The following is a 19,879-nucleotide window of genomic DNA, read 5'->3' on the forward strand; positions in this document are numbered from 1 at the left end:
CTCTGTGCTGATAGTTCAGAGCCTGGAGCCTGCTTCAGATTCTGTGTCTCCCTTCCTCTCTGCCCCTCTCCTGCTCACACTCTGTCTCTTTCTCTCTCTCTCAAAAATAAATAAACGTTAATAATAGTAATAATAATGATAATAAATTGGTCTAGAAAGCTCAGGCCTGTACACAAAGGCCTAGAGGCCTGAGATCTTCCAAATCTGTGTGGCTCTGGGAGCCCCAGCCTCTGGGGTCTCCTCACAAAAAGGCTCTGACCCAGAGTGGGAGAGTCGGGTCCCTGGAGGGCAGTTACCCAGGTTCAGGGCCACACTGGGGACCCACCTATGCCCAAGTTATCACCATTAGGCTGAGCTCTGTGCCTACTGGGGCAGGGCTGGGGCCTCTGGCTATGTAACTGGGACCCCCAGCCCCACCCAAGCCTGAGGCAATTACTTACAGACACAGCAATTTCCCCCAGGATGTCCTCTGGAATGGTCATGTTTTTATCGAGCACTTTCCGGTAGAACTTGTCCAGGGATGTGTCCATGAGCTCCATGCAGATCCACACATCTCCCTGTGGAAGGACACCTGGAGGTCAGCCTGGGTTACCTGAGGCTGTACCTGGGCCTGGACAGCCCGCCCTGCTGCCAGCGTCAGCACACGCCTGCCTCCCCCGTGCCGGTCAGGCCTTCCTACAGACACGTCTGCCTGCCCACCTCAGCCCACAAAGATTTACTGAGCTCCCAGCTCCACCCTTTCTGCCCCCAAAATCTTTCAGCTTCTGCTTCTCCACCTTCCATGCTTGTCCACACTACTAGGTAGGTAGTATACCCACCACCCTTGCCCACCTCTTTTGCCTCTGGTCTCCCCGATCTGATCCCTAATTCCATGGCAGTTTTCTAGAAAGAAGTGACTGAAACACACACCTAATTATGTTCCTCCCAACAAGGGCTCTCAGGATCTGGCTGCAGCTCAGCTCCATGACCCTGCCCTGCAGATCCCTCCTGACCTCAGCCACTGCGGCCCCCAACATGCATAGGTCACCCCAGCTCTGGCCTTGATGGACGGTTCCCTTCTTCTCCTGCAAAGCCCTGCCTCCCCCACACCCTGTTGCCCCACAAACGCCCACCTATCTTTCAGGACAGCCTTCTGGGAAGACTAGGTATGGCATCTCCTTGGGGTACCCACAGGACCCCATGCCTCCCTGCCAACTCTGACCCTACGTGCAGTGAGGCCCAAGTGTGTGTCCTTCCCCCCAGCAGCAAGGGGATGACCAGCCTGCACCTGGCACTCAGCAGGTGCTGAGCCAATCAGACAGGTGGATAATGAGGGGCTGACTCACAAATGGGTCCACCGCACCCGGGAAAACTGGGAACCCAGTAGATGGTCAGGGAGCATCCCGCGGGAGCCCATCCTTCCGCCATGGCATCACCCTGACCCCTCTCTCATCCCACATGCAGACCTTCCCACAGACTAAGAGTCGGACCCTCGCACACCTCCATGACCGCCCCTACCTGGAGCCCCGCCCTGCCAGCCTGGAGGCCGGTGAAGCACACGGGCAGAGTGAGTGCCAGGCCCTGGGCCACATCACTTCAAACCCATGCAACCTTTCGAGGTGGACACAATTACTGGCCTCATTTCACAGGCAAGGAAACTGAGGCAGGAAGCAGGGGAGCCAGGCAGTTTGGCCTCTGGGCCTGAGCTCTCAAGACCCAGCATGTACCATCTCACTCTTGTGCCTGGCACCTGGCACACAGGGGCGCTCAGCAAGTGTCTGCTGGGGGCCCAGCATGAGCAACAGCGGACCGCAGGCTAGACGGAGTGGGGCAGGTGTGCAGAAGAGAGGTGGGGGTGGGGCAGCGTACCCTGGCACCCACCTCCCACCCTCCCACCAGGGCCGCACCTCTCTGAAGAGGGCCCCATAGAAGGTGACAGTGTAGAAGCAGTCGACCGTGCGCATGTTGATGTCCAAGTCCATGAGCAGACGCTTCTGCTCCTGTGAGTTCACAGTGGCCCGGATCCGCTGCAGGAAGAGAGGGTTACGGTTCAGGCGCCACACGTCAGAGGGCGACCACCCCACCAACCCTTCAAGGAGCTTCAAGGGGTGCCCTCAGCCTCCCCTTCAAGGCTCAGCCCCCCATGCCTCCTCCAGGAAGCCTCCCAAGTGTCCCCTCCCTGCCTGGCTGGGGCCCTGCTTACCTTCACGGCCATGATGGTGCCACTCTGGGCATGCCGCACCTTCTCCACCACCCCATAGGCTCCACGGCCCAGCTCTGAGATGGTCACCAGGTCATCGGCCTCCACCTCAAAATTCTTGGGGGACAGAAATGAGAGAAACCACAAGTTAGGAGCCTACCCTCGCACCTTGCCCAGTAGAGAGAGCTGGGGCAGCAGAAATTAAAAACAGCCAGTGAGACCTGGGCTCAAATCCTATACCAACCACCTTCTGCCGTGTGACCTGGGGCAAGTCACTGAACTTCTCAGACTCACGTCACCCTCTACAAAACAGGCATAGCCCCAACGTCCAAAGGCTTCCACAAGGTATAAGTAAGACCACCTATGAAATGCCCCCGGCAGGCACAGAGAGCTCAAGAGATGCCCTTCCCTCTTGTCCCCTAGCCCATTCAGGTGGTAGGACTAAATCTTTCATTCAACCAGTATTTACTGAGCACCTACTATGTGTGAGCTCCTGGAGAGAACAGAACAAGGTCTTGCCCTCACAGTGAGCAGTGTGGCCCTAGGCCCTCTTCTGTAGGGCAGGCAAGAAAGGAATAAACAACTAGATGAGCGGGACAGCACCCAGTGACAAGTGTCAGAGAAGGAAAATTAGCCTGGGAGAGGCTGTCAGCCAAGGGGATGCCTCTACAGTGGGGTCTCTGCCTGGAGACCCTTGGTATCTCCTGTGGGTGAGGCACCGTCCCTGAACCAGGATCTCAACCACTGGTGTCCATGCATCAGGAGGTGCATGTGAAATGCAGGTTCCCAGGTGCTGGTTCTGAGGACAGAGCCAGGAGTCTGCACGTTCCACACACCATTCCCACAGGTGAGGTGGACGCAGGCGGCCCCACGACCCAAACTCTGAGATCAGGAAACTTCACACTGCTCTGGCTCTCCAGGGCTCCACGAGGCAGGCCGACTCGCCCCAGTCCAAATGTGGCGGTCTGAAAGTGGGCAGCCCAGGGCCACACGGCCACCATCTGGAGCGTGAGGCTCCTCTCCCAAGCCCAGCTCCTTCCACCTCCCGGAGCCACCTCCAAGAGGCCCTACAGAGTCAGCGTGGGCTCATCTGTCATGAAGACACCGAGATTCAGAGACATGAAGGCCCCACCCCAAGTAGGCAGCCAGCACCTACCCTGTCTCCGATGGTGATGAAGGTCCGAGAGTCCAGGTTCCGGGGGGGTCTGTGGGGAGGAAGCACACCCCATGAGCCTCGGAGAGAACCACATCCTTCCCCGAGAGAAGGAGCAAACCAGGCTGGCACAGGAGCCAGAGACGCGTCCTGTCCCCGGGAGGCAGCTTGAGGGAGGTGGTGCTCCTCAAGGCACCTAGTCTCAGTCACCTAGCATCTGCCGTACCAGACACAAGGCGTGGCCACACAGACATGGCCGGAGCCTCGCCTTCCCATCTCTGAGATGAGTGAGAAGGGGACACAGAGCGGATGTGCGACGCCTGTGAGCCCTGTGGCCACCCCACCAGGGCCGTCCAGGACGCGCTGCCCCCTGCTTGCTCCCCTCCCCTGGGCCCTCTCCAGGCTGAGCCAGGGGAAAAGCTGAGGTGGACTTACGTAGGGTTGGGTACAGGCGGCTTGGACATGCAGGATATCCGCAAATCCTTCTTCCTCTTGGATTTCCCTAAGATGGAGAGAAGGTAAGGCATCTGGTCAGCTCAGTCTATCAACATCCCCTGGGCACTCCCTAGGCCGGACAAACCTGGGGACATAAACGGCTCAGGCCTCTGGCCCTCAAGGGGTCCCAGGTGCAGACACAGATGCTGAGGGTCAGTGTGGGCAGGGCCCTGATGAGGCCTGGAACCTCTGGGCACCTGCGGGATGTTCCTGGCTCAAGCCCCACTGACCCTCCGGGCAGTGGCCCTCAGGTTCCACGGGGCCCCGGGCAATCATCCCCCCAAACCACCCGAGAAAAGATGGCGCCGCCAGAGTACGCCTCCCGGGAAGGTGGCTCCATTGCAGATCTGTCCCACGGGCCACACATCAGGCTGCCACTGAGCACCCGCCTCAGGGAGTAGGGCCGGGTCTGAGCAGCTGAGGTTTCTGCCGGGGCCCGGTGCTCCCACCCTAGGCGGAAGCCCTGTGTCCTAAAGTTTCTGGTAAGGGTTCAGCTGCGCCCCCTGAAAATTCATGTGTTGAAGTCCTAAGAGTGTCACCCTATTAGGAGATGGGGTCTTTACAGAGACGATTAAGTTAAAACGAGGTCATGAGGGTGGGCTGTAATCCAGTATGACTGGGGTCCTTACGAAAAGGAAATTTGGACCCAGAGACAGGCATGCACAGCTGGAAGGTGAGGAGACACAGGGAAAAGATGGCCACCTGCAAGCCAAGGAGCTCCTAAGGATACCAGAAGCTAGGAGAGAGGCCCGGAACGGATCCCTCCCTCACAGCCTCAGAAGGAACCAGCCAGCCAACACCTTGATGGGACTTCCGGCCTCCAGAACTGTCAGACAGGAAGTTTCTGTGAAGCCCCCAGCCTGCGGTGCTAAGAAACAGATATAGCCTCCTTCTCCCACTTGTGCTGCTAACCTTGGTGGGGCGGGGGTAGGGGCAGCATCTGAGGCAGAGAGAACTCCTTTCAGATCCCAGCTCTGCTGTCCACCCCTCTTCTGAGCCTCAATTTCCCCATCTGTCACCTTGGAATGCAGACGCCCACCTCAGGGATGGCTGGGAAGCCCGAGCGGAGGCAGGCTGGGGAGCTGCAGGCCGAAGCCTGGTGCCTATTTCTGTCCCACCCCCACGAAGTTCTTGCCTTTGCTGCCCCCTCCAAGAGCACCCCAGGAAGCCCGCTTCCCTCCTGAGGGCTCCAGGCAGGCCTTGAGTCCCGAGGCCACACCTCCCTCACCCTCACCTTCACCCCTAAGGATGGGAGAGGGGCTTCCCTTCTCCAAGGCCCAGTGCCCACGTCTCCTGGGCTAGCTGAGAAAGCGTGGCTGGGTGCCCTAAGGAAGAATCCACATTCTGGAGCGCTGGACGCGGCTGGAGCTGGGCACAGCGGAAGAAGCTTCATTAGGCCACCCTCCCAAAAAGGTACAACGCCACCTCACAGTCAGGAAAGCAAGTTGAGGGACCTCAGGGAGCCCAGCGGTGAGGACCGAGGCAGGCCTGAGTCCCCAGCCCCTGCTCCCAGGCAACCGGGACAAGGAGCTCCATTTTCCAGAGCAGAGAAGTAACTTGTCCAGGCCACCGAGGATGTGGGTGGCATAGCTGGGACTTGACCATGACTCCCCGAAACCTCCCAGGGCACTTGCCAGCTCCTGCAGGAGTATCCTTCTCACCTCCCAGGCAATGCCCTGCCGTCGGCTCTGCCCTCCCCGCCAGCCTCACGAGGCCGCCGCAGACATACCACTGGCCACCCAAGGAACTGGGAACTACCCGAGGCCCTGTACCACCTGCTGTGAGTGTGCACAGAGCACTAGGAGACCTGAGCCCCTGAAGCCACCTCTGAACTGGGTTCAGATCCAGTCTCCACCACACCGTGCTGTGCGGCCTCAGTGCCCCATCTGGGAGCCTGGCTTGGGGGCCTGGACCCCGCAGCCGGGCAGAGCCTGACGCCACTGTCGAGTGATGGGATAGGGAAGACGAGGCCCAGCCTCAGCTGTCCTCAGATGAACCACCGAGAAGTAGAACGGCCCCAGCGGGGATGGGGGTCCCAGTGTGTGCACCGGGGTGGGTGGGCAGAGCACTGGGGGTGACGGAGGCAGACACCTGCAGCCTCCCCACAGAAGCCGCCCAAGGCCCTCCAGATGCCTGGCTGTGAGGCAGGTCTGCCTGTGCCCCAGCAGCTGGCGACAGAGCCACAGTCCCAGCCAAAGGCCCTGACCCAGGGGACCCCCATGCCAACTACTAAGTCAGTACCCCAACGGCACAGTCCTCAACCCCAGAGCCGGGAGTGAGCCTGCTCACTCCATTCTGGCCTCAAATTCAAATCCCACCTTTGCCCCTTAGAGGCTGGGTGCCCTTGGGCAAGTCCCCATGCTTCTCTGAGCCTCAGTATCCTCATCCAGACAATGGGGATAAAGAAAGCCCCTGCTCAGTAGGCATCACAGAAGGCACTCAGAACAGCACCCTGCTGCCATCAGAGCTACTTGACCCCCCAGCCTGGGCCTGTCCAGGACCAACCCGGAGGCCTCAGGAAACAAGCTTCTACAAATAGTATTCACTGGGAACCACCCTCCGCTCCCTGTCGCTGGGATAAACCAGTCACCTCATCATGAGCCCACGTGGGAGGTGTTTTCATCCCATTTTACATATGAGGCAGTGGGGCCAGTTGTCAGGGGCTGGGTGGGTCTCTCTCTTGTCCAGCGGCAGCAGCAGTCAAGGTCACACGAGTGGCCCTTCCCATCTATTCCAGACGTTCCAACAACCCTAGAGGGAGGAATTCTCAGCCTTGCTTTACTTGAGGAAACCGAGGCTCAGAAGCGAAGATGCTGCACGGGGAGTCAGGGGACCGGCCGGGACTCCCTTCTGGATTGGTCCACTCGGAGACCACAAGGGGCTCGTGGCACCCCGTCCTGCCGGGGAGGAACTGGCAGGCTGCACTCCCCCGCGGGGAGCACTGTGCCATCTTGTGCTGAGCAGAAGTCTAGAGGCTTCCCTGGGTTTCCCTGGGCCCAGCACATTCCACATGGCAGAGGAGAACAGAAAAGCCGAGGCGTGCGGGGCCTTCTGGGTCAGACTTCTGTGCTGGCCCTGGGTCAGGCTACATCACCGCTGACCTCTGGCGTGGGAGCAGGGGCCGCGGGGCCCGAGGCCTGAGGAGGCCACTGGCCAGGCCGGTGCTGCTGACACCGCATTTGGCACGCGACAGCCTCTGCCCGAGTCCAGCTCGGCGCCCCTGCTGAGACGCGGCCCTGGACCCGTCTCCGCCCCTCAAGGCCCGCGTCTCTGAAGCAGGAGCGCCGAGAACACGCGCCCCCTGTAAGGCAGGCTCGTCTGCAAGGTAACTGGCACAGGCTGGGCACTCGGTAGGTGGGCCTATGTGATTGGCCCCTAAACGGTCACTGTAGTTATTATAAGCCTGTCCACGGAGGTGAAAACATCTACCCTACGTAATGAGAATTATGGGTGGCTTTAATTCTTCACTTGAAACTTTTTGTAACCAGAAAGTAAAACATTTTGTGTTAAAAATGAACAACCCACTCGGGGGTCTCCTGGGGCTCATGGCCGCACCCGTGCCCGTACTACCTCGGCTCTTGGCCCTGCTTGCCCCTTGTCTGGCTCTAGCCTATGCACCCATCCCCCACCCCGGGATCTGCGAACGCCGTGAGATGGGCGCCCCCTCGCCAGGCCTCAGTTTCCCTAGCTGTCAAGGGAGCTTCTATGCCTGCGGCCAGGCTGGGTGGGGGAGGAGTAAACAAGAGCTCCCATCTGCCCCTCCTCCCAGGCGGGCCTGAGGGCACAGGCTGCTCCAAGCACCTGGGTGGGTGGGTGGGAGGAGTGTGGTCCTGGCCTTCTCACCTACCTGCCCGTCAGGGTCACCTGGCCTGCGTCCGGAGGGACACGCACTCTGTGGGGCAGCTGTGCCAGCTGTCAGAGGGAGTGGGTGAGGCCGCCATGGAGACAGCACAGAAACAGGCCGCGGGCCACCAGCCGCTGCCACCGTCCATCACACACGTCAGCACTGGGCCCAGATGGCCAGGCAGCCCGGGGCTGCCCAGGTGTGGACTCAATGTGACGACCGTCACCACAACAAACAGAGGTTCACAGGCTGCCACCAGCAAACCACAACAAGCCTGCCAGCCTCAACTTGCAGGGCCTCTGGCACAGGTGGGCACAGTGCCAGGCATCTGTGTGTCCTCGGCCCTCTCCAGTCTCCCAGCGGTACCACGGGCAGAGAGCAAGGAAACCAGCCACTGACCTACGGGACAAGCCAGTGGAGAGAGGCACCCCATGCTCCCACAACTCCTACCCCTGCCTGGCCCTGCTCATCATTCCTTGCATAAGTCACCTTCTTGCCTGTCTCGGTACGTTTGCATGTTCTGTTCTCTCTGTCTAGAACGTTCTTCCCTGCAACTTTGTTCTAGGTGGTATGCGATCCTCACCCCTCGCCTAGTCAGAGAGGCTTTCCTGATCACACCAGCTAAGCCCCCTTGTCCCTGGCTCTCCCTGTGTCCAGCCAGCTTCTCTCCTGTCACGTCTCACAAGTCACAGTTCTACAGCTACTAGCTCAGGAGCAGCTATGGAATTGTTTAGGAGCACTGACTCTAGAGCTAGGCAGCCTGGGTTCAAACTACAACTCTGCCACTGCCTAGCTGTGTGCCCTGAAGCAAGTGTCTTAACCTCTCTGGGCATCATAGACTCCACTGTGCAGCGGGGATAACGGCCCCACAGTTATCCCAGGGCTACCAGGCATGTCCTACCAGGCTATCAGTGCCATGCTGCAGCGGTGGCTGACATGCAAAGATTAGACTGAACCAAACCCGCAGGACCCAAAACAACACTAGGCCCTCAGCCCCAGACAGTCACTCTGTTCATACTCTCCGCAGCCCCACAGAATAAAGTGCTTTTCTGTCTGTACCTGTTGTACCGGGGCGGGGGGAGGCGGGGGTCAGAGAGGAGAGGTACCTTGACCAAGGTCACACAGTGGGAGTCTAGCAAGGGGCAGACATGAAGATGGGTCTGCTTAGCTCTAACGAGCAAACATCAACAGAAAGCCTGAGAGAGGGCTCTCCCCACCCCCTGCGTCACCCCTGCCCTGGGACCTTGGGGACATTCCAAATAGACTGGACTGTGCCACTCCCTCTCAGGCTGTGTCCACGGTGGGGGGTGGGGGGCCCTGCCACAGACTCCACTCACAAAGGGAGCCCCCCACCCCTCATCGTGTTCAGTCACGACCCCTGGTTTCCCATGACAAGCGCATTGCTCCCTGCCGCTCCCAAACTGTTACTATTCCTACCCCTACTTTGGGGTACTTCGGGTGCTTCTTGTGGTTTCCAATTCCACCGGAAAAGTCCCAGGCCCTGAGCGTCCGTGCCCGCCATGGAGATGTGGGAGGCCAGATGTCCCAGGGCCACCGATGCCCCTTCCCAGCCTCTGCCCCACTCAGCCTGTCACTTCTGTCCTATGGGAGGGTCCCTCACAGAGAGAGCGCCTCGACCAAACTACTCCCGCGGCGCAGGCAGCTATCGAATAGCTCTTGTCAGCCGGCACGGCACCTGATGCTCAATGCCATCACCCACTGCAGCCATCGCACCGGCCCCACACTTACCACCCCGCGGGCGAGCGCGGCACCCAGTTCACGGACCGGCCCACCGAGGCCCTGCGATGCTCAGCAGGAACGGCAAGGCCGGGCCCGTCCCACCTGTGTCTGAGGCTGCAGTCTCCTCCCCCTGGTACCCTCCCCTCAAAGAGGCCCCTGAGGAGCTGGCGGGGACCACCACCACCAAGTGTCGGCAGGGACCAAGGACAGAGCCGGCTCCCCCAGGTAGGGGGCCAGTTGGGTCCCCGGCACGGTGGCGCCCGCTCCCCAAGGTCCTGAAACAGATGAAGGGCTCTCTCATTGACGGGTCCCCTATACACGTGGCACCTGCCAAGGGCACCGTGTACCTCATCCCACAGGCGAACGACGGGCTGCACCACGGGGGCCGCTCAGCCCATGACCCTGCCCTATCTCCTGCTGTGTGCCAGTCACCTGGGCAGGCCCTGGCCTCTGAGGCCCTCAGCACCCCCTTTCCCTTTACCTCTCAGGCCCTTCCTCATCTGCAGAGCACGTTGGGGGGGATTCAGTGCCTGCCTACCTCACAGCATCCGTCCCTCCCTCAATGAGCAGACCGCACCCTGCCCTCCGAGGTCATGCGCCAACCGCGGACCTGTGGCGACGTATGAAGACATTCCGTCAGGGGGGTGCTACTGGCATCTAGTGGATAGAAGCCAGAGATGCTGCCCCGCAACCCACGGTGCACACTCAGCACGCACAACTGAGAATGATCCAGCCCAACAGGGCAACCGTGCCAGGGCTACACCTGTGGCCGACAGGAGAGGCAGGACCACAGGCAAACAGCAAACTAGCAAACAACACCAATCTGTGTAATGTTTACACAGAATCCCATGCGCGCTAAATGCTCTACAGAATAAAGGGAGCTGGGGACAGGGACCTTTGTGAGGTGGGATTTGAGCTGAGGAGGAGGAAGGAGGAAAGCTCTAGAGCCACAATGGTCCAGGCACAGGAGGCAAGTGCACAGGGACTTGGGCCTAGAAGAGGGAGGGAAGGGGGAAAGGCTGGGACCAGCGGGTGTGGGTGGGAGACCTGGTCTCACCCGGCCTCGCGGGCTGCTCTCGGGGCGCAGGGCACAGAGGGCAACCAGAGTCCGCCCCCTTGCTGCTGGGAGTCGCGTGAGCTCACAGGGCCACCACCTTGAAGGCACCTCGGCACTGTCCAAACGCCCACCGACCCGGAAAAGCGACCTCAAGGAACTCATCCCTAACATACAACTCCCACGAGACAAAAAGAATAAAGAGCCGCCGACACTTGGCGAGCACCTACTGTGTGGCCTGTGCTAAGCATTTAATCACATCTCGCCGGATCCCTTCAGCAACCCCCAGAGGCAAGGATGAACAGGATCTCCATTTTACAGATGAGGACACTGAGGCCCAGCATTTGTAAGGTCAAGAGACTGGCCCAGGGAACTGGCAAGGGTCCAGCAGGCCCCTGGGCAGGATGGGGGGGGGCGAGTGCTCTCCACGCAGGAGGAGGAATGCAGATTTTGTGAGAGAGAGAAAACGAGGGTCTCTCCACAGAGGATTCCAAGGAGCAGGACACTGCCTTTCTGCACCTTTGAGATGATCCTAACCACGTGTATGAGCTGCTTAAATGCAAGTGAATTTAAATTAAATAATCAGAAAGAAAGAAGCCCTGTGTAAACCTTGTGTCCTGGGCTTCTGTGGGTCTGGGGCTCAGGCTCCTCCTCCCTCCGAAAGGGGTAGCCAGGTTCACCGGTGTCCTTCGTGGGGGCTCTCAGCAGCAGGGCCTGCTGGGAATTGGATGGCGCCTCCGAGGCTGGCCAGCCCGGATCCTGGGGCCAGAGGCCTGGAGGCTTGCACGGGGTCCCATGCCAGGGCAGCAGCAGGACCAGGACTCCGACACTGACCCCAACTTCCTGGACCGGCTCTTCTCCCCGGGGTCACCAGATCCTGGCTTCCCACACCTCAACCGCAGCCACGACAGCACCTCGCAAGCCACTGCGGTGGAGGCCGACAGATAGTGAGTTGAGGAAAGACAGGCTTGGGCACCGGGAGACCTGAGCTGCTGTGTGACCAGGGGCAAGCCACACCCCCTCCCTGAGCCTGTTTCCTCCCTTGATGATCTGGGGAGCGCAAAGACCTTGACCTCCAGGAGAGGACTAGTCAGGGGTTGCTAAGAAAAGGCCGGGGCAGACCTGTGTGACCTTGGGCATTCACTCCCTGCTCTAGGCCGGCGTACTTGTAAAACTCAGGGATGACAACACAACCATGTTGCTGGGTAACCATGACAGCTAAGAAAGATAGTGCACGCCAAATGCCTGGCCCAAAACGGATCGGATCAGCGGCCGCCCTGGCCCAGAGGCCTTCAGTCACCAAGGTGGGCCCCAGACTGCAGAGTGAGGCCCCCAGACCACAGAGCCCACGCCTCGAGGCTAGGGGCAGGGAGGGACGTTCCCTGGTGGCACCTAACCTTCCCAGAGCCCCAGGGAAACGGGCTGCTCCTCTTGCTTGGACGCGTGGGCTGAGCTCCTACAGGTCTGCACTTGGGGCCGCTGTGAGATCACCCAGGCCACCCGGAAGCACTGCTGGGCCCCATGCTCCTGCCCCTGCAAAACGGTAGCAGCACCTTCCCTTAGCAAAGACCACGCTTGCTTTTATCATCATTTGTCTCGGAACAAAATCTTACAAAACATGGGGATAACGGAGAGAATACCTAAATGGGTATTCTTGGTGACAAAAATGCTAATACATAGCTCAAGTTCAATTTCAGCACCGAATGGGCACCTATGGTGTCCCTGAATCTGCCAGGTCTCATCCCTTCTCACCCTCGATAACAGCCTGAGAGGTGGGTGTTTCCATTCCCTTGGTTCGTGTGAGAACACTAGAGCCCAGGACATCACCAAGGGAGTCGGGGCAGAGTTGGGCCTCGAACCTGGAAGTCCCCCCAGGCTCACCCAGCAAGGCTCTACCAGCACTACCTTGGGGTCTGCCCCAGGCGGTTGGGGGTGGGGCAAGCTGTGCCTGGAGTAGGGAGGTATGGGGCAACCCAGAAGGCTAAGACACAGACCCGCTGAAGGACAGGGAGGGCAGGACACGCTCCCCAGGCCCCACACCCAGGGCAGTCTCGGGCAGGCCCCCCGCCCCTGCCTCAGCAGGCGCTGACCACCAACAATGACGACCCACTTAGTGGGAGCCCAGAAATGCTTCTCAGCTCTCTGTTTACTTCCTGATAGAACGCAAACATCTCCACGGACATCCAAGGCCCTTCCCTTGTCGCTTCACACCCGCTGGCTCATGCAACCCTCAGGACACGCCTTGCACAGTGATGCGGATAAGGAAAGTCAGGGCCCGTCAGGGTGTCGCTACACAGGCTGAGCACAGCACAATTTGGGCCCGGGAGTTTAAGATTCGCTTAAAGCAACAGTAACAGCTGCAAACACTCGTCTACACCAACTCCTAGCCAGCCCCCATGCCGAGCACCTGCATAGGCTAATGCAGCGAGTCGTCACAAAGCCCTGCAGTTTCGATTCTAGGAGCATCCCCGTGAGACAGACTGAGGCCACACGGCTCGGGAATGGGGGAGACGGGCGTGAACCCAGCCAGCTGGCCGCAGCCCCTCTCCGCCATTATGTGGCTGTGCCGGCCCCATGGGCCGCAATGGGGGCCAGCCTAGGGATTCTGAAGGACAATGAGCCGAAACATACCCCTCATACCTTAGCACTAATAAAGAAGCGATTATGACAAAAGTCAGGACGGCTGTAAGGGAGATGCAATACTGGGGGCACTCTGGGGTACAGTAACGTTCAATTTCTTTAGCTGAGTATTGGGTACACAGCACTCATTCACAAAAATACGGCGGTACCTTCTGTATACCCTTTTGGTGTCTGCAGTACAGTTACAATTTGAAAGTTTGAAAGGGACGGGCTGCGAGCAGGGCAGCTGGACACCGCCTCCCAGAGAAGCCGGGGCGGCCCCTGGATGCCAGCTCAGCCACAACACCCCAGAAAGGGACAGGGTGACAGGGACCTGCGCCCGAGACTGGGGGTAGGGAGGAGAAAAGCCCCCTCAGGGTGAGCCTGGTGACCCTCTCCCAACTTGGATACAGCCCCCGGGCTTGCCGTCTGTGAGCGGCAGAGGGGCCTTCCGGGTTGCCACTGCCCAGCCCCATCTGTTCTTCATGACCTTTGTGTGAAGCTTTTGGGGGCTTCCGTGGTCAGTGCTGGGGAGGGCATCTACAGACACAGCTGGGCAAGCAAGCCTGACTTGTGTGCGCAATGCCGACAAGGAAGGCCAAGGGGAAGCATGGGTGGTCCCTGGAGGCTGCAACCCCAACGCTGGGAGCTGAGCGGAAGGCAGGCGGGTCTCATCACCCCCATCTGTGCGGGGGAGGGCTCTCTGTGTGGCACCCTCTGTGCTGCCCCCCGGTGTTCCTCCTCTGGGACCCAATCATGACACACGGCACCCAGCCTGAGACCCTGAAGACACTCCACATGGCCACCAAGGCCCTGCACCCAGGCAAACCCTGCATCGAACTGCTCCCCCCTTCACCTCGGCCCCCCGTCCACTCATACACTTGGCCTTGGATCTGGACTCTCAGAACCGTGACTCCCAAGGCCTCCTCCTGCACCCCAGGCAGAACTCTGTGAGAGCCAGGGTGCTCCTCGCTCACCCCCTGTATCCCCACAGCCAGCACCATGCCTGGCAGTGATGAAGTTCCACCAGCTAAGGGGCTGGCCTAGAAAGTCCCCATCCTCCTGATTCCCTGCCCCACGCCTCCCTATGCTCAAGGGAGGCGGACCTGAAAAAAGAGGCCAGCACCCAGTCCTCTCTGTTCCCCACAGGCCCTCCCCAGGAAGGCCCAAGAGGCAATGGGAGCCCCAGCTCCAGCTCGGGCACCAGTGGGGAAAGGGCCTGGTACATTCTGCCGACATTACAGGACCCTGCAGCCACAGAGTCCCACGTCACAGGGCTTATGAGTCTGTCACCAGAGGTCAGGGTCCTACTTATTCATCCATCAATGAACACCTTCCATGACCATAACAATAAGAAAATAACAGCAGATGCCATTCGTTAGGCAAACACTATCTCCAATCTTTACCACCACCCTGCAAGGGATGGGTGTTTACTCCCACTTGGCAGAAAAGGAGACTGAGGGTCAGAGAGGGCACATGAGGAAGTCAGGAAGCAGCGAAGTGAGTCAGAATTTGAACTCGGCCTGTCTACCCCCTGAGCCCAGGCTCTGCACCCCCTTCCTATCTCGCCAGGGCTCTTTAGGGACTGAGGACAGTCTTGCTGGCCCATTACCTGACACTTAGCAAGGGTGGAATGAGGCTGTCCACAGCCATCCTTGTGGCTGCTAGCAAGACAGGAGAGGTCCCTATTCCCATTCTGCAGGTGAGGAAACGGAGGCCTCTCATCTGAAAGGTAGGCCATGCCCAGGGGACTGAAATCACTTACAGAGTGCAGTGAATGTAACTTTTCCAACATCACACAGCAAAAGAGACCGAACTGAGATTTGACCACAGGCACCCCCACCCTGTCTTTCGGGACTTCAGGCCAACCCTGCACCCCCTCTCCTCCCCCGCATCCCGGAGCCCCCAGCAGCGCATCTGAGCCTGAGGGTTCCCTGGGCCGAGGGTGGTGAACAGCCGCCGCCACCTGCTTCTGTTCCGTGAACAAGAGGAAGCAGGGCCCTTGCCTAACAGAGGAAGTTCCTGGGCGGGGCGGGAGTGGGTCCAGGAGGGCCTGCCCAAGGGTCCCGGCCCAGTCTGAGGTCCAGGAAGGGGGCCACCTCTGATGCCCATCTCAGGGCTAGATGTTGACCTGAGAGGTCGGGGCTCACAGCCCCCTACCCATCCGCCAGCCAGCAGGCATCGCCCCTTTAAGCAGCAGCCAGTTGGGCTGGCATGCCCGGCGGGTGAGTCAGCACCCAGTGCCCGCTGACTCACCCACCGGAAGCCTCCCGCTGCCCCAGCCCTCTCCCCACACAGGCAACTGAGAACTTTGCTCCTTTTGGGCCCCGAGCCACGGGCTGGCTGATAGAGAGTTTCCTGTGCGTCACGCCAGGGGTGGGGGAAGTCCCCAAGGTGTCACCCTCCAGTCTTTCCGACAGCAGGGATGGGACAGGATGGGGGTTGAGGGGGGACAGTGGCCATGGCAGGCAGGACCGGGACACGGTGCTCCTGAAGCCTCAGTGCCCGCGCTGGGCGGCCGGGAGCCATGGGAAGATCAAATATGAAGTGCCCGCACTGGTGGCACTCACAGTGCAGCGGGGACAGTAACAGGGTACATGTGGTACCCCCGAGGACAAGCGTGGCTTGAAGCAGCAGACCCAAACCACGCCAGCTAAACGTGCCCCTGACCACTGGCCCCAGTGCCAGCTGCCCTCAGCCTCTGACCCCAGCCCAAGATGGCATGTGCGAGAGGAGACTGGGGAAGACCAGCAGGGCTGTGGGACCTGGGGTCTCATGGGCTCATGGAAAACTCCCCAGGCCTGTGGCACAGAGGATGGAGCAGGGCCCCAGCTGCAAGGCAGGAAGGTCAAAAGGAAAGCTCCCTTAAGGTCAAGTGCCAACCACGCCCTGTTTTGTTCAAATTCCTCTGAGAAGGTGGAGAAGAGCACAATGCTGGGGGCCCTGTGCCCAGGACGGGAAGGGCAGCCAGGTGAGAATCCCAGCTCTCTGGACTCAGTCCAGCCGCTCCCCTTGTCTGACCCCAGTTTTGTCATCTGTCAAATGGGACGGACTGCGGTGAATATAAAATGTGCCAACTGTAGAGGGCTGTGTACACGAAAGGCATCACCTCTGGCTCAGTCCTTCCCCTGGGTCAGGCATGGCCTGGGGGAGACGCCTATGAGACAAAGACGTCATGGAGAGTGCCACTAGCTGGGACAGTGGGACGGTGGGATGGCGGTTGGCAGGGGGCAGCGGGGCGGGGAAGAGGGGGCCACCCAGCAGCTCAGCTCAAGCATCTAGAACAAGAATGGAACACAAAAGAGCACTGGGGAGACCTTTGGAGATAGACAGTCCTAGATAGGACCCTAGCTCCACCTGTCACAGCTGTATGACCCAGGTAAGGCACTGAACACCTCTGAGCCTCAATAAATGGGGCTGTGAGGAAGAAATGAGAGAGTACCTGGAACAGGGAAAAAAGCTTGATAAGTGGTAGCTGTCAGGATTTTTGTGAGGTGGTATCGCGGCTCCCCACCACGTCCTTCCGCAGACCCCAAAGAGGTTGACGGGGTCCCTAAGCCTTGCAGAGGCTCCTGACCCTCCATCTAACCCACCCACCATCATCTATTACCTGGACCCACAAAATGGAATTTCATCCCAATTCTCTCTCTGCAGAGAGAGGCTCAGAGAGAGCAACACCAGGACTCCAGTCACACAGCGTATGGGGACCAAGCAGTGCCTCTCCAAAGTCCCTTTCCCCTTCACACCTGTGACCTCTCTACCTTCACAATTCTACAGCTTTAACTTTTATTTGGACGAGGCATCCCCCCCTGGAAGAGCTGAAAGGGCATTCAGAGACAAACATTGCTTCCGAGCTCTTCCTTCTGCCCATGAAAACACTGTGGCCCAGAGAAGGTGGGGGACCTGCCCTAAGTCCCCCAGCACCGACCAAGCCAGGCACACACCCCAAGCTGGAGAAGCGAAATGTCTAATTTCCTGGGTCTCCAGAACGGAGAAGCTTATGATTTCCCGGTTCCCGAGCTCCACGAGGTCTGTGCAGTCCAAGTCCCTCCCCAGCCACCTCCCCCCTTGAGTGCCTCCTGAGTTACTCACAGCGGTTGGGCAACGGTCAGGGATCCGGCCTCCCACTTACGTAAGACGTAATTACCCTGCCCACCGGGCCAGCAGGGCTCTGGCCCACAGCCACCACAGCCGCTGGCAGCAGGGGCAGAGAAGGACCCGTGCCCTCCCCAGGACCCCACATGCCCTCCGGCTGCCGGGGCCCCTCCAGAGAAAGAGACGTAGGAACAACCTCTGATCAGAGGCCCATTAAGTGCCATGTGTTACTTTTCTCCACCTCACTCTGCAGCTGCAAACAGAGGCAAGGCCTTGACACTGCAAGACTGAGGCCTTCCCAGCAAGAAAAATGGTAAAACCGGGGGTGCAGCAGCTGTCCCTCCCTAAGCTCCTACTATGTGCCAGGCACCATGCTGAGTTCCTTGTCTCCTCAGCCATGCTTGCTTAAAACTCTTCAGTATTGGCTACCTCGTATCATATCCAGAACGCCACACAAGGTAGGTGTGATTACTCCCATTTTGCAGATAAGGAAACTGAGGCCCACAGACACTCCTGCTGCTGGGGTGAGGCAGCAGCAGGTTTAGAGAGCCAGGAGGCAGCCCATTCATTACAGCTATGTCCGGTTTGGAACTCTTACACAGCCCAGCCTGCTGAGGCTCCCACATGCCAAAAACATCCTTTCCTCTTCCTGCAAAAAAAAAAAAAAAAAAATCCCCCTTTCACCCTCCAAGTTCCCACCCCCACCCCCACCCCCGCATGACAAATCCTGCTGCCGCCCGCAGCCGCCACCTCACAAAAATTTCCAGGAAGGCCAGCTACTTGGAGAAGACAAGAGCAAGCCCACTGCACGGCCAGCACGCCGGCCTAGTAGTAGCTGGCCCGGGACCCAGAGGCAGCAGGGACAAGCATGGTATCGATCAATCCTGGAGACACAGGGGAGCAAAAAGCAGTGAGGTCCCCAAGTGCAGAGAGAAACTTGCAAGTCAAGACAAGGAGAGCTGATGGAGAGGGCGCTGTGTGTTAGGGCAGGCTGGGAGGACAAGAGAGGTTCCTGGGGGACAAGGCTGCAGGGCTGCAAGCCCACCAGGGATGGGGCAATGTGGGGCCTACAAGGATGGAGAGAGTTAGGGGAGAGGAGAGAGTTCTTAGCTGGAGTGTAGCCAAGGCACTCACATGGTGGGGGCGGGGGGAGGGGGGGGGTGAGGGGGGTGAGGGTGGTTACAGTGATTCCCCAGCAGGGCAGCACTGCTGGGGTGTCAGTTAAATCCCAGTCTGGCTACAGCCCTGGGACCAGGGAGTGGACGGAGAAGGAGGGGGGAGGCGGCTGGGTGCAGGATCACAGTGAATCCCCCTGAATCCAGCTGAGGTGCCCACGTTGGGAGAATTCATGTTCTGGGTGCAGTTAAGGCCTAAATGAGGAGGTCAGAGTGAGGTTTCTGACCTGGAGTGGGGTAATCAGAATAATCGGATGGAGATCCTAGCTTGAGTTCGGGCCCGAATGCAGTCCCAAGGCCTAAACTGGGGGTCCAAGTGAGGTCTAAGCTGAGACCGAGACCCAAATAGGGACGGGTTCTGGGCCGATGTGCTGCGTGGGTCCTTACGGTATGGAATGGGATCACACAGACGGAGGTCGGGGTTGGCAGCCCGGGCCCGGATTGGGCGCGGGGGCGGGGGGTCAAGTCGCGCTCCCTAGCAGGGGCTCCTACCTTTGGTCGGGGGCATGCTGGAGGGCTGACTGGAGGCGGGCGACTCCATGGTGCAGGCGGGTCCAGGGGCAGCGGAAGGAACTAATCGAGAGGACGGCGGGCTCTACGCGGACGGAGAGCGCTCATGGCTGCGGGCAGGGGGCCCGGGCGCGGTGGCGGAGCAGAGGCGGCGGCGGCGGCGGCGGCGGCGGCGGTGGCGGCGGCGGCGGCGGCAAATACGCGTCCGCGACGGGCGGTGCCGGAGCCAGACTGGGCAGCGCCGCTGGGGCCCCGGCCGGACGGCGCCGACATCGGCCCCGCCCCCGCGCGTCGATTGGCCCGTCAGTCTCCAGGGCACGTCCCCTGCCTATCCAACGCCGGCGTTGCCCTGCCTGTCACGCACAAGCCTTGCCCCTGCTGGCCCCAAATCGGGCTCCTCCCACTGTCTGTCAAGCCCCGCCCCCCGCCCGGGAAACCCAGGCCCGCTCAGGCTCTGTGCCCTCCTAGGCTGGAGCGGTGTCCCTCCCGCTGCCTGTCAAGACGCAAGCCCCGCCCACTCCCCGGGACTCGCAGAGCGCGCCTGGCGCCTGTCAGGCTCTAGGCCCCGCCCCCGCGCTCTCCCAGGCCAGTCGTGCTCTGCCAGTGAGCTTTGTGGGCCCGTCTGGGGTGCGTAAGCTGGAAAAAACCCCAGCTATACTGGGGTGGCGGGGCTGGGGTCCCCGGGAGCGGGAAGGCAAAGTGCTGTGCAGGGGTTAAAAGAGCGTCCCCGGGGCGAGACCTGGGTTCAGATGCCTACTTGGCGGTGACCTTGGGCAAGTCAGGTAACCCCTGAGCCTCGGGTTTGGCCTGTGTGAAAAAGCAACCATAACAGCCCTGCCTCCTGGCGCTGGTCAGAAGGAGACCCGGGCTTTAGCGGACTATCATTGGTTGACTGAATGTTGTAAAACGCTGAAAGCACGGTGTCTGGCGTGCGCACATCTATTCCCTGCTTCTGCAAACATCCACTGAGGGCCTGGTGTGTTCAGGCACCGGGAAATGGGTGGAGATACAGTGG

The 19,879-nt window shown here is 59.8% G+C and overlaps 1 protein-coding gene across 1 annotated transcript in view; it reads right to left on the reverse strand.

The window, feature by feature from the left end:
- Positions 1 to 19,105, reverse strand: part of MAP2K3 (mitogen-activated protein kinase kinase 3) — a 29,347-nt gene extending 10,242 nt beyond the window's left edge. The window contains exons 1-6 of the mRNA XM_019413222.2: positions 18,847 to 19,105; positions 3,768 to 3,834; positions 3,336 to 3,384; positions 2,183 to 2,296; positions 1,887 to 2,006; positions 441 to 557 (exon numbers count right to left, since the gene is read on the reverse strand). Of these exons, the coding sequence (XP_019268767.1) occupies positions 441 to 557; positions 1,887 to 2,006; positions 2,183 to 2,296; positions 3,336 to 3,384; positions 3,768 to 3,834; positions 18,847 to 18,895 (516 nt within the window). The 5' untranslated portion in view covers positions 18,896 to 19,105. The remainder of the gene's footprint in view (positions 1 to 440; positions 558 to 1,886; positions 2,007 to 2,182; positions 2,297 to 3,335; positions 3,385 to 3,767; positions 3,835 to 18,846) is intronic.
- Between the last annotated feature and the right edge of the window lie 774 nt (positions 19,106 to 19,879).

This window comes from Panthera pardus, unplaced genomic scaffold (genome assembly GCF_024362965.1).
Source record: "Panthera pardus isolate Hobbes unplaced genomic scaffold, ASM2436296v1 HiC_scaffold_3, whole genome shotgun sequence".
Lineage (NCBI taxonomy): Eukaryota > Metazoa > Chordata > Mammalia > Carnivora > Felidae > Panthera > Panthera pardus.